Source organism: Mugil cephalus, chromosome 8 (genome assembly GCF_022458985.1).
Source record: "Mugil cephalus isolate CIBA_MC_2020 chromosome 8, CIBA_Mcephalus_1.1, whole genome shotgun sequence".
Taxonomy (NCBI): domain Eukaryota; kingdom Metazoa; phylum Chordata; class Actinopteri; order Mugiliformes; family Mugilidae; genus Mugil; species Mugil cephalus.
The window spans coordinates 27,882,054-27,896,362 of NC_061777.1; the positions used below are offsets into that span (position 1 = coordinate 27,882,054).

A 14,309-nucleotide genomic window follows, 5' to 3' on the forward strand; every position below is an offset into this window, starting at 1 on the left:
CCTAAGATGTTAGTAAATCATAATTATAGAACCAGACAAATGCATCTGTTCTGTCGTCATGATCATACAGTATATGCACATTCTCTGAGCTTTATTCATGAATATTCATGTCAAAGGAGTGCTCTCACCTTGCCCTGGCCTTTCATCAGCACTATGCTGGAGATAATGGAAGGCTGTGCCAGTCGCCATGGAGATTCCACTTGAATTGTACTCAGGGAGCGCGCAGATTTCCTAATGATCTGATATTGGTAGAAGGAGGAATGGAAAATAACTCAGACAAATTCATCTTCACAGACTTTGTTTCTTCTGTTGGCAATCTTGCATTATTTCCACACTGATTCAGCATGTCTTTGTTTCCTATTTAGTGATGTCTCGGTAGCTGTATGTTTATTTATTCTCAATTAGACCTTTATTAACACAGAAATTAGTGCATGTGTGTGTGTGTGTGTGTGTGTGTGTGTGTGTGTGTGTGTATGTGTGTGTGTCATTGAATCCTTACATGTACCTACACTACACCTATACTGTATTTGTGTCTGCGTGCTTGTAATCCTTCAAACATGTATAACACATGTGACTGAATGTTTCAGGTGGTGAAGTTGGTCTTTTGTTACCTGGGGTTTTTCACCTTACATCCAAACTTGACTCCAAACACAACATATTGTCTACATTTTCTAAAATGTGGTAACATATTTTAGGTAACACCATAATGTTATGTCTGTATGTATCTTTGCATCTTTGCACAAAGAAGGAAGTGAGACTTTTTACGGACCTGCCTCACTCCAGCACTATCTAGCTGTTGAGGTAAGGAGTGTTTACGACGGCCAGGAGGCTGCTTCTCTGCTACTTCACAGCCGCTCACAACATTCTCTGCGAACAGCTCATCATCCTCACCCACGGACTGCAGGCGGCAACTCCCCGCAAACCATGTAAAGGCATAATTTCTTTCTTCTGCACAGAAGTAGAAATTAAATCCTTCCTTTTTGTTCCAAATAGCATTAAATAACATACTGTACATATCTACTTTTAGATCAAAGAGCAATAAGTCCTAGAAACAGAATTTTTCATACTGTATGTTCAAAAAACCAAAGCTGAAAAAGCTGTAAATATAAATATGACAGAGCTGTTGCATATGACATGGTTAAGTCAGGAATATCACAGTATTGTGAATTTATGACTGTAAAGCACCAACCTTGGGATTGGCTGTACAGCTTGAGTGGTTTGGGACTGCTGCATGATACTTTGGTTGCCCCTCCCTGAGTTTGGTCTTCTAGTTTCTCCAGACCGGTCAACTGCAAGAACACACACTGATTTTCACTCTATAATTGTTTTAAAAAGCTCCAGTATGTTTAAGTGTTACACAGAAACACTCTTGCACACATACACAAAAGACAAATAAACGTGTGTTTACCAAATAGGAGTCATGCAGACTGGTGCTGCTGTTGGCCTGAGTGGAGTGTAGGGGATCAGTCTGAGACAAGGAGGAAGAATAGCTGCAGTTGCTGACAAGGTCTGGGAGACTGGTGAATGGGGAGAATTCTATACCCACATCTGACTCCTATGAGAACAAAAAGGAAGGAAAAAGTGTAATTTAGATGTATCATAATCTGGACTGTGAAGTGTAAAATACATGTGTGAAAACAGGTATAGTTTAGAATACGCGTCATCATTATTAAACTCCTGTTGTCCTTTCTATGTACCAACGTTACATTAATATCCAATCTGGGCTATCCAAGGGAAAGTGACCCACTTCTGCTACATGTGTTCATGTATGGCATTAACAGTTTTCTCTGTGTGCAAATAAGCCCTGATCTGGGACGCAGTAGAAGTTTTAAAAAGATGATGTCTTTAATGGATTTCTACTGCTGTTTTATGTTTGAGCATCATGACACCATGTTTCCACATATTAACCTATTATTTATTTATATTTATTTATCTATGCCTTATTTGACCTCAAACTTGGAAGTTTTCATATGTATCTTGTAATAAAAGAAAATAAAGACATAGAGGAAATACGTAAATTAGTGAGATAAGATAATCCTTTAATGTATTGCACTTTAAGATCAGATGTGTCTATCTTCAGTAGGGATGTAACAATGCAGCATGAGACAGAATTCAACAGACATGTGATGGTTCCAATCAGCTAAGATAAAAAATTAATCGCAATGCCCTACAGCAGAGGACGTAATCTAATTTTGAATTCCCTTGAATGTCATCATACGTCACTATGTGTTGAACATTGTACATAACTGTCAGGAACGGGAAACTAGGACAACATGCAAGCCTTAGTTTGTTTATTTGAAGAGATTTTCTCTTTTTGTATTATTTGGTTGGTTATTTTGATGTGACATTTGTTGTAAAGATCCATTTTTGTTTTTTGTTGTTAGGACAAAATATAATTTCAGTTACATATTTAAGAGGACATATGCGTTGTATTGCACAGTTCATACTACCTCAGAGAAATGAAAAGGGATTCTCTTTAATTTGGTAAAGAGAAAATATAATTTGTAGTTTTTATATACAGTACTGTGCAAAAGTTTTAGACATGTGTGAATGCTATAAACAAAGAATGCTTTTTCATCAATTAACAAAATGCAGTGAATGAACATAAGAAAAATCTAAATCAAATCAACATTTTGTGTGACCACCCTTTGCCTTCAAGACAGCATCAATTCTAGGTACACTTGCACAGGTACAATTTGGGGAACTGCTTTGTGCTGCAGCCAGATATTTCAGTCCAGAGCACCTGCTGCCATTCTTCTGCACCCTAGTTCCTACTGTATGTGTGCATAGTTGAGTCTCTTGGCCTTGTTTCTGTGTCAGAGGAATGGATTTTTGGTTGCAACTCTTACATGAAGAACACTTCTGGCCAGACTTCTCCAGACAGTAGATGGGTGTACCTGTGTACCTCTGGTTTCTGCCAGTTCTGAGCTAATGGCTCTGCTGAACATCTTCCAATATCAAAGAGAAATGAGCTTGATGTGTTTTTTATCTGCTGCACTGCAAGTTTCCTTGGCTGACCACTGCGTCTACAATCCTACAAAGTCCCTGACTTTGTGTAAATGTACCAATCAGAATTGATGCTGGTTTGAAGGCAAAGGGTAGTGACACCAAATATTGATGAGTTTTCTCAAGTTGCTTGTTTTGCATTTTGTAAATTCATAAAAATACAATGATTGTAAATCGTTATTTACAATCTCTCCACCCGCATTTACAATGGGAATGGAGGTGATAATGAGGTCTTCAAAATGGGTGGTAGGTGGAGAAAAGCTGCACAGAGGCCTTTACCTCTCCTCAATTAGAATTATATTATAATTAAAGGAAAGGCAGTAGGTGAGAGTTTATATATATGTATGTATATATATATGTATGTATAAATGATGAGGTGGTGCCCACAGTGCTAAAGAAGCCAGTGAAGATGGTATGATGCAAGTCTTAGTGATGAAGCGCAGTTTGAAGGATTGAGGCAGAAAATTATTAAAGCCATTTCGAGCATAGACCAGACAGGGCTCCCAGGAAGGTTAAGGTTATGGTGCTTGCAATGTGGTCTATTATCCTGGCTAATGTGGCCACTGACAGCGTATGAAGTTCCTCTGTCAAAGGTAGAAAAGCTGAAAAGGATGATTAATTCATCTATCAGGATATGGCTCAGTACAATACAATTGTTAAGTGACGCAGCCTTGTATGGGAAAGGCATACTAGAGTTCAGTAACTCGCCTGACAGAGGAGATTAAGTGTGCTATGGCTAAACTGGAGATGACTCTCAGTCAAAAGATTCAGTGGTTAGGTGTGCAGCGCCCACAGGGGAGCAAGTGGAATCCAAAAGATGCAGTAAAGATACAGTCTGTGGAACAAGGCGTCAGTAGGAGAAAAGAGAAAGATGGTAGTGAAGGAGATTCATAAGCAAGAGGAAGCAGTAAGATGCAATAAGGCAGTGTCACAGGCTAAGCAAAGACAGTGGGTGAACTGGGAGAGTGTAGAAAAAAGGAAGGTGAAGTGGAAAGAGCTGTGGAGCATGGAGGCTAGTAGGATTAGATTTGTGATAGGGGCTATTTATGATGTGCTGCCATCTCCCCACAACCTAAACCAACAGTTAGGGGAGAATGCTGCCATGTTCTTGTGTGTGTACACTATTTTGACAGGTTGCAGGATTAGTCGTTCTCAAGTGTGATATACCTTGTGTCACAACCAGGTTTGAAATATCCATCTTTATACCATGGTCTGGGTGAATCCGCTATTCTGATTGGCTGCGGGGTGTACATTAAAAAGTAATAATGAACACCCATAAAGAAGTTACTGTCAAATTACCTGATGACAGCTTCGGTAACCGTGGCAACAGAAACACAGAATATACATTATTTCACAGTTTATTTATTAAAACGGCAATACAGTTGACAAAAAACTAGTGATTTTATAGTTAACTTTAACCTATTTGGTGAATTTGATCAGTTTGAAGACTGGGATGCAGCAGAAGAGAAAGAGAGAAAAGAATATGAAAAGAAGAAGGAGATACGACACAAGGAGGTGACACCAGAGGTGGATAATATACAGAAACTATCTGTGGATCCTGGAAATTTCGCATGATCCTCTGGACACACATGCGGTAATAAGTGCACTGGCCTTCTGAAATGATACTTTGTGTAACATAATGTAACATTAAGCAATCATCTCACTTCCCCTCCGCTGATTAATAACTGCTGCGGCCGATTGAGCTGCTGGTTCTACCATAGACGGAAGGTGTTAAATAGTCCACTCAGCCACTTCTTGTGAAAAACTTATGATTTAAATTGTAAAAAACAACAATAACGTGTTAATATTTGACCTTATATTTATTTATTTCGTAGGTGACCATGGTATAAGTGGGATAATGCCCTTTGGTGGCCATTATCACAAATTAATGGACGACGGGGAGGTGTGGTTGCTTCCATAAAGTCCATTCCAGTCCACCTCGTCAGGCATTATTCCTTACTTAATGGACACCAGCAGAACAGAACAGGATACACCCAATTTGACCCACACACCCCACTCTGTTATCCCTGTGTGCGTGTCTGTGTCTATGTCTGCACTTACCCTCGTAGCCACGACCAACTGGACAAGACCAGTAGTAGACCGAAGGACAGCCACAGCCTCCTGGTGGGTGAGACCCACCAGAGACTTACCATTAATCATCAATAGCTCATCACCTGCATGAAGACGACCATCTCTAAAACACAAACACAGACACATACACATAAACACACACAGCACAAGCTGTTAATGCAATGTAAATGCACTCTCATTTACTGATAAGATTGACAGGGGATTACAGTGAGGACTATTGAAATTTGAGCTTACTATACCTGTGAATGACACCCCCTTCCACTATATGAGCTATAATGATGCTACAAGGAGAGTGCTTGGAGCCACGCCCGCCTGTTATCTTTATGCCCAGGCCTTCCTCACCCTTCATCATATGCATCTTCCAGATATGACTGCCTTGTCTGGTCTGCAAAAAAGCACAAACAGTCATACATCAAACAATAAATCAAAGTTGAGACTGATTATATGATGATTCTCATTATTATTTTATATATTAATCTTTATTATCAAATTCATTTTTTTGAGATGAGGTGAAACAAAAAAATTATGTAGACCTTCTGTAGAACTTTAAATAGTACCCATTCACTTCAGGCATTTCAATATCAAATCGGAAAATGAAACAAAAGGAAGGAGACTTTGACACTTATCTTGGTGTTTTGTTTGAATTCTGATCAGATCCTAAAAGTCAGAGACACTATATTGCCTTAAGTATTCGCTCACCTGCCTTCACATCACATCTTCAATCCATAGGTTTTAATATGATGTCGCCTCACCCTTTGCAGCTATAACAGCTTCAGCTCTTCTGGGAAGGCTTTCCACAAGGTTCAGGAGTGTCTTGATGGGCATTTTTGACCATTCTTCCAGAAGCATATTTGTGAAGTCAAACACTGATGTTGGATGACGAGGCCTGGCTCACAGTCTTCATTCTAATTCATCCCAAACATGTTCTATCAAGTTCTTCTATACCAAATTGCTTTGTGCACTGGTGTGCAGACATGTTGGAAGAGGAATTGTTCCCAAAAAGTTGGGAGCATGGAATTGTCCACAATCTCTTGGAACTAAGGGCCAAAGTCCAGCTCCTGAAAAACAACCACACATCATAATCCCCACTCCACCAAACTTTACAGTTGCCACAATAGAGTCAGACAAGTACTGTTCTCCTGACAACCACCAAACCCAGATTTGTCCATCAGATTGCCAGATGGAGAAGCGGGATTCATGGCTCCGGAGAATGTGTCTCTACTGCTCTAGAGTCCAGTGGTGGCGTGCTTTCCACCACTGCATCCGATGCTTTGAATTGCACTTGATGATGTATGGCTTGGATGCAGCTACTTGGCCATGGGAACCCATTACATGAAGCTCTCTACGTACTGTTCTTGAGCTAATCTGAGGCCAAATGAAGTTTGGAAGCCTGTAGCGATTAACCCTCCTATTATCCTTGGGGTCAATTTGACCCCAATCAATGTTGAGCATTCAAAAAATACCACTAGAGGGAACGTCTGGTAGCAATGGGTTATTTATGTAGTCAACATATAAACAATAACTTGGCCAACAAGTTTTTGTAAATCATTTCCTTGAGGGTAAAATATCTTAGTAATATTTGAGGATAGTAGGAGGGTTAACCCTGCAAAAAGTTGGCAACCTCTGCAACCTCAGCATCTGCTGACCTCACTCTTTCATTTTACATGGCCTGCCAGTTTGTGACTGAGTTGCCATCGTTCCCAATTGCTTCTACTTCGTTATAATACTACTGATAGTTGACTTTGGAACATTTAGTAGCGAGGAAACTTCATGACTGGACTTGCTGCACAGGTGGCATCCTATCATAATACCACACTGGAATTCACTGAGCTCTGAGAGTGACCCATTCTTTCACAAATGTTTGGAAAAGCAGTCTGCATGCCTGGACTCATCTAATCACAGAAACTTCTTCCAATTCCTGACTGTCCAGTGTGTTTGGTCATTTGTCAGGGGCTTCTTGACAGCCTTGTAGGATCTTAAGTCATGATCTTAAAGTCGACCACGTACAGTGCGGTTGGAACACCGGACACCTGTTTGGTTTGACCACTGCTGTTGGAGCTCCTGTGATGTCATTCAGAAGTTTTCCCTGCATATGCACATCGGGGTGGGGCCATTTCTTGTTGTAAAAACCTTTGGACACCGAGCACTTGGTTTGTCTTCCAAGCTGTCAGTTCGTCTATATTTGTGCAGAGTGCATCCAACTGCTGACGGACTGAATCTGCACTTCATGGCGATCTGGCAGCAGCTGTACCTTTCCTGGCATAGAATCTGTATCTGTGTCAGGTGTGTTTCTTGCATTAGGTTACTTGTTTAGCCATTTTGTCTCTGTAGAACTTTAAAATGTACTGACTTTATATAGATACATTGTGAATATTTCATTTACTCAGGGGACTAGGGGAGCTTCTCTGAATATTAGAAGCCTGCAGTTGTTGTCCCAATTTTTAAGGGTGATGACACTCACTCCGTAGCAAATTATAAACCAATAAGCCTTCTTTTTGTCATACTGAAGATCACTGAACAATTAGTGGCAGACTAACTAATCTCTCATCTCAATTCTAGTCAGCTCCTACATCCCATGCAACATGGCTTTAGGGCCCATCACTCAACAGAAACAACAACTGTCTACTTTATTGAAACAAGTCTTTAATGGACAGAGGGGGTATTTTTTTAGATCTTCGAAAAGCCTTCGACACCATTAACTTTTACTTCTTTAATGGACAGAGGGGGGATTTCTTTAGATCTTCGAAAAGCCTTTGACACCGTTAACCATAATATTCTCTCATCTAAATTTGGTCAGTTTAATTTTTTGCAGTTTACTTCCAACTGGTTCTGATCCTATCTCATTAATCAATTTCAGTGTGTTAGAATACAACATACACATTCTACTGTCAAAGATCTTGTCACAGGTGTTCAATCCTGGGTCCAATCCTTTTTTCAGGCATCTTAGAAATCATATGTCTACAGAAGTGACAGAAATGTACATGTTTTCTCTTATAATATCTCATGCTAATTACTATTCACCCAACTGGGCCATTGCAAATTACTTCTTTAAATACAAACAAGTCCTCAAAATTCTGGAGGAAAAATCAGGACCATTGCACAATCCTCGTTTTTATTTGGCGTGAAATTTGTTGTTATTGTTGTCGAATACTCACCTTATGTGAGTACATACATTTTATGTTGCTGTATTTGTTTTACCAGAATTACTGCCTCTTTTCCAGGTTATGGCCATTCTCCTTCTGGCAGGGGACTGGCAATGGAAAGTAGCCTTTTGGCTATAACTGGGTGCATTTACATTTTATTTTGAAAATGTTCATTAATGTAAATGAAGTCCAGAGGTGGACTTGCTGGTGTGTTTTGGTTCTGACCTCTCAGTCTTAGCAGTCATCTTGATGCAGATGTATTTAATATAAGACAAGACAAGCCTTCACCATTGTGAATGCAGACAAGCTGCCTATAGACATTATTCCTGAGTTACAATCCTTCTGATGCACTAGGATGACACCTATCCATCCATCCATCCATCCATCCATCCATCCATCCATCCATGTGTTGCATTGCAATAGCTGAACTGGCATCAGGCAAGTTTATAGACAAACTCAGCAATCGTTTATGTATCAGTAGAGCAGAGCAGCTTCTGAAGCTCTGTCAGTCCATGTAGTTAACCGATAAAAGCTCAAACCACTAGCATGAAAGCGCTTAATGGACTACTACAACATGTTAACATAAGATTCTTACACAAAGACATAGTACCGCTATACCAGTTAGCAGAAAACAGGCTAATCGGTTAGTATAAAGTTCCACGGGAGCACACACAGCAAACAGAATACTTAACCAAAATATAAATGACAACACCACTACAGCTACACACCAGTCGGTTAACACATGTACACTAACATACAAACACACTGAAAGAGTTCATCAGCCAAATCACAGCAGCATGTTTAACACAGTCTCAGCATGATAACATAGCCCCATGGTTAGGGTTAGCTCCTCTCTCCACCGTATAATAACCACCATGTTAGTCCCGCTAGTCCCCCTTTATTCTGTCATTCTGGCTGTAAGTGTGTGTTCACCTATTTGTTTGCGTGTACATCAATGTGGAGCTCTGTCCATCATAAAACAGAGTGAAGGAGAAGCGCAGATACATGACGATGAAGAAAATTAAATTAAATAAATTCACTTAAATTAGACCAGTAACTTCATTATTAGGGCTACAGGGCAACGCCCGTCCTATAGCTCGAAGAGTAGTTAGGCGAATTATATATCTAAACATACGGTTCGATTGGGATTGGTGTGCTATTACTTTTCTTTACGAAATACGAATTTTTTGCAGAAAACTGCGACAAATTTTCCATTGAAAATGAATGGGATGGCCGAAAAAAAAACATGCAAAAAAGACAGTTTTTCAAAGGTCTACTGCTCAGGCATACTTTCACCAAGAGACTTCATTTAAACTTTAAAATGTAAAGACAAGCCTTGTGCATTAGTGTATTACTCCTCGTTTTGATAGGTCTTACAGTATTTGATCACTCACTGTTCAATGACCATGAAAATTTCTGTCAAAATTCGTTTTAGAGTGTGCAAGCTTGTTACTTAAAGGTGCGTGTTTGAAATAGCTTGAAATTTTTCTCTTTCGCACCTGTCCACCATTTACACACTAGAGACAAGATTTTTTCCACAGTTGTAAACAAACTTGTTCTGTCTCTCACAATGTGCTCAGCAAAGCAGTGAGGCGTAAAGAATTTAAACTGCGAGCCCATGTTATTACAGTTACAGATACACACAGGAAGAGTAGTGGTGCGCACACACACACGAGTGCGTATGCATGCATTACTCTCTCACAGAGGCTAACCGTGCTAACCGTAAGCTAACTGTGCTAACCGTATGCTAACTGTGCTAAATGTGGGTTTAAGTGTGCTAACTGTGCGACATGTGGGTTGACTGTGCAACATTTGGGTTAACTGTACTTAATGTAGGCTAACTGTGCTACATGTATGCTAACTATGCTAACCGTAAGCTAACTGTGCTAAATGTAGGTACAGATATATGTCATAAATAAACCACTTAATACCTAAATATATATGCCACCTAAATATATTTCACAAATGTTATCGCATACATTGGGCCATCAAAAACTGATAGGGACCTTTTTGGGAGAAGCGTCTGGCATAATGATGTAATTGCATATATATATATGCCATGGTCTGGGTGAATCCTCAATTCTGACTGGCTGCGGGGTGTACATTAAAAAGTAAAGTCGTTCTGGTCAAATTACCTGATGACAGTCCTGAATGATTGCGCTGGCTCAAACGCTTTGGTAAGTTTATTTATCACAGTGGAAATATAGCTGACAAAAATGAGTGATATTATAGTTAACTTCAACCTATTTGGTGAATTTGATCATTCTGAAGACTGGGATGCAGCAGAAGACAAAGAGAGCAGAGAATCTGAAAAGAAAAAGGAGACGCGACACAAGGAGGTGACACCAGAGGTACTGGACAATTTAGAGGATGATAAGGCAACGCCTGTGGACGGGAGATGTTAAATAGTCCGCTCAGCTGCTTCTTGTGAAAAACTTATGATTTAAACTGTAAAAACAACATTAACTTATTAATAATTGACCTAATATTTATTTATTTCATAAGTGACCATGGTATAAGTGGGATAATGCCTCCATGTCGTCCATTCATTTCTGATAATGGACACCTCATCGGGCATTATCCCTTACATAATATATAAATATATCCATCCTCAGTATTTCCACACAACAAAAAAATGTCTGTCCGCCTGACAAAGTTTCATTGAAAGTGATCCTTTTTAAGCATTTTATTATAAATAACACTGCCCCACATGGATATAAAAAAAAACTTTCCACATTTTTCATCTTCAACTTAAGACCTTTTAAGCCATTTCTGTCTAAGAGATAACACCTGCAATGACCAAAGTTCTCTACTTGTATCTCAAATTGGAGAAAACAGAACATTCAAACATTACCCTATCAAATGGAATTAAGCATGTTTCATGTCTAAACAATATCTTAAAGAAGAGTTGAGACTTGACTTATACTTCTATACTACATGAAGTTAATTACATGAAAAGTGTATAATATAATGCTCCCAGGTGGATCCGGGTATCAGGGTGCATAAGAAAAAAAAAATGTTCATCAATCTATACACAAACCAACCAATACACTCCCCAACCGACTGTTTTAAACCTCATCTGTGGAGATGAGAAGCCCTCATGTCAGGAGAAGAGTCTGGTATCATCCATTTCTCAAGACAGATTCTACAGAGTGGTTACGTTGGGTCAATGGAAGATGAAAACACACATCTTGTTATATATGACACTGCGCCATCGCTTCAGATCCAAGAGCATCTCTACTCTAATGAAGAGGCTTGGTCACTGCAAGTCATACACATACTCACACTTGAAACGGCTCTGGCAAATGCAATCGTGGAAAGTGCTTCATTAGTCAGCAACTCGAATATTATCAAGGGGCAACCTGATAGAACAATTTTGATAAGCTTGTGATATCAGATGCCCTTACCTCAGAACAACCTGTAACTCAACCACATACAGCCAATCAAAATCATCAGATACTGATCCAATTTGGATCTTTGCTCATAAATCAACTCTGGATCAGAACGTCCCTGGTTTGTCAGGATGGGTGTCTGTTACTGGACAATCTCCAAAATGCCTCACCACAATTGAATACTATCCCATGATCAATTCTCCCATAACTGACTTGGAAACCATTCAAGAATGCATTAGATGCAGTCAGTTGCATCCTCTGAACCTAGGCAAGAGTACATCATAAGTACATTTGATCTAGGTGTTTACATGGAAGCATACCCTCTAGTATGGAATGAACCTGAAAAATACCAAAACCTTATCATCCTCATTGGTGCATTCCATTGCTGTGGAGTATACTTGAAAGGCATAGGCAGAAAATACTGTCAAGGGACTGGATGGGTAGAAATGGCTTTGGAAGCAAAACTGATCACCTCTGGCTCTGTGATTGGGGTCACTGATAGGATGCTGAATTGGAACAAAGCAATGAACACACATAAATCCATGCAGGAAGCTATAGAGAGACTCCTCTATGACAAGTATCTAGAAATACATGAACCACTCTCTCCAGAAGTGACTGTATTGCTGGAAAGAATCATTCTGGATGAATCTTCTTTCTTTGTTCTCTCATCAGATGATGTATCTCACCATATGACAGAATATTCAGAACATTCAGAGAAGCAGTGAGAAATGTGGAGCTGGAAGAAACTGAACAGTTTTGGATGGAATATATGGACTGCGCCTGACTCGTCCTGTCAATGAATAAGGCAATCAAAATGAATGACATCCGGTACTTCCGGTGACATCACATCCATAGCAGATGTTTGATGTTTACAGAGACCGACCAGAGGCAGCAAACCCCCACGGTAATCTCATGGCATACATCATCACAGGAGACTAGTGAGCATCCTAGCGGAGCATCGTAAATGCTAACAGAATTGAGGAGCCTCCGACAGAATAATGCTAACGCATTCAAAGACACCAAAGCTTCACTCGAAAAACTCGAATTATATCAGTGAGTGAGATAAAACAGAGAATTGATAAGCAGGACAAAAGAATCACCACAGCAGAACAAAGGGTTAGCTTGATGGAGGATAGGAACACAAAGCATGAGTATAGGGTCTAGTCTAGCATAGCAGCTAACAGTGATCGCTTAGACAATGCTCAGAGACGCAACAATATAAGAATTTTCCATATAAGAACAACATCCATCCTTTTCTAACTGACTTTTTATACTCCTCATTAAAACTCCCTGATGATCTTGACATCAATATAGTGAGAGCCTACAGATCATCTGCAACTACACAAAGGTTAATGAATACCCCACAACGATAATTGTATGTTTTGCTGATTATAGAGTAAAACAAATGATATTACAACATCTGACCCGGACTCACCGCTGTAGGAAGGGTGGACAATACAGAAGGGAAGAGGAAAAACTTTTGCTTATCAATCAATTTATACGGGTATCAACAACTGGCTCAGGAAGACTACAAGGATCACTTTCAACATGTTATTGGTTCCTCAATTAATTTCCGAGTATTCACGTTAGCCGTGAGCAACTTGATTTACATGGTGAAATGGAACATTTGTTGGCATTGTGATATTATAGAATATTGCTGAATAAGCATTAGGGCAAAATCCAGGCACCTCTCATCCCACTTTAAGCGAAGAGTGTGCTGGACAATATTTTAAACTGGTATATGAGAATGTACTGAAAATATGAGAAATACCAGGTCTTTGAATATACAAAAATAAAGCTAATAAATGCAACACAATTCATTTACATTCCTTTTATGAACATGATTTAATGAACTAAAGTTATGTTGATTACATAAAATGTTGAATGTAAATGTAGCCGGAAATGGAAGTGCGCTAGGAGGTGGCCCTCCATTCAGAGGGGGCGCTAGTGTGCCACCGCCAAACTCTGTAAGACAAGAAGAAGAATGTATGTTGTTTCCCGCCCAGGGTGAAGAATGCGCTTAAATTTAATATATGTTAGTGTTGATTAAGTAATAGGTGCCAGACAACAGGCTATTTTGTTTGTATGTGTGTGGGCTTAAGTGTAACGTAGAGTGTACGTTAGTCATTCAGTCGGCTTCTTGTTGGGATTTTTACGACCTGGGCCGGACAGTGGCCGTTGGGGTTCAGGGTCGATGAATATGAGTCTTGAGTGTTTTGTATTTTTGCCATCTAAGGTGGCAGCCTCGCTGCGTTTCCCTTGTGTTGAAGCAGTTATCAGAGGTCAAGTTGGGTCCTTCAGATTTCAATCGTTAGCGTTAGAGTTGTCAACTTCAGCCATCACGACCGATATTGCACTTGAATTTACCAATTTGTTGTGATGGAGGCAGATGAAGTTCTTCTGCATAAAAACGTAGCATACCTCATGAAACTCTTTAGTTTACCTTGGAGCTAATCTTGCTTTTGATTTTGTGCCTTTGTTTGTGGTCTTTTAATCATTTAAGGCTATCCACTGAGTTCATTATCTAATTCAAAACATTTTCTTTCATTGGTCTATTTGCACAGAATACTCAATCAAAGGCTTTATAGTGGTAAGTGCTGTTTCATCTCTCCATTTTATTATTGTTTTATTTATTATTATTTATTGTTATTTTTTTTTTAATTTATTTTTCAGTTGA

General features: G+C 39.5%; 1 protein-coding gene across 5 annotated transcripts in view; it reads right to left on the reverse strand.

Moving 5' to 3' along the window:
* Positions 1 to 14,309, reverse strand: part of pdzd2 (PDZ domain containing 2) — a 41,873-nt gene that overhangs the window by 10,707 nt on the left and 16,857 nt on the right. For all 5 annotated transcript variants that reach the window (XM_047592714.1, XM_047592716.1, XM_047592717.1 and 2 more), the window contains 6 exons: positions 5,337 to 5,482; positions 5,068 to 5,200; positions 1,409 to 1,555; positions 1,190 to 1,289; positions 770 to 948; positions 129 to 239 (listed from right to left, as the gene is read on the reverse strand). In XM_047592714.1, the coding sequence (XP_047448670.1) occupies positions 129 to 239; positions 770 to 948; positions 1,190 to 1,289; positions 1,409 to 1,555; positions 5,068 to 5,200; positions 5,337 to 5,482 (816 nt within the window). The remainder of the gene's footprint in view (positions 1 to 128; positions 240 to 769; positions 949 to 1,189; positions 1,290 to 1,408; positions 1,556 to 5,067; positions 5,201 to 5,336; positions 5,483 to 14,309) is intronic.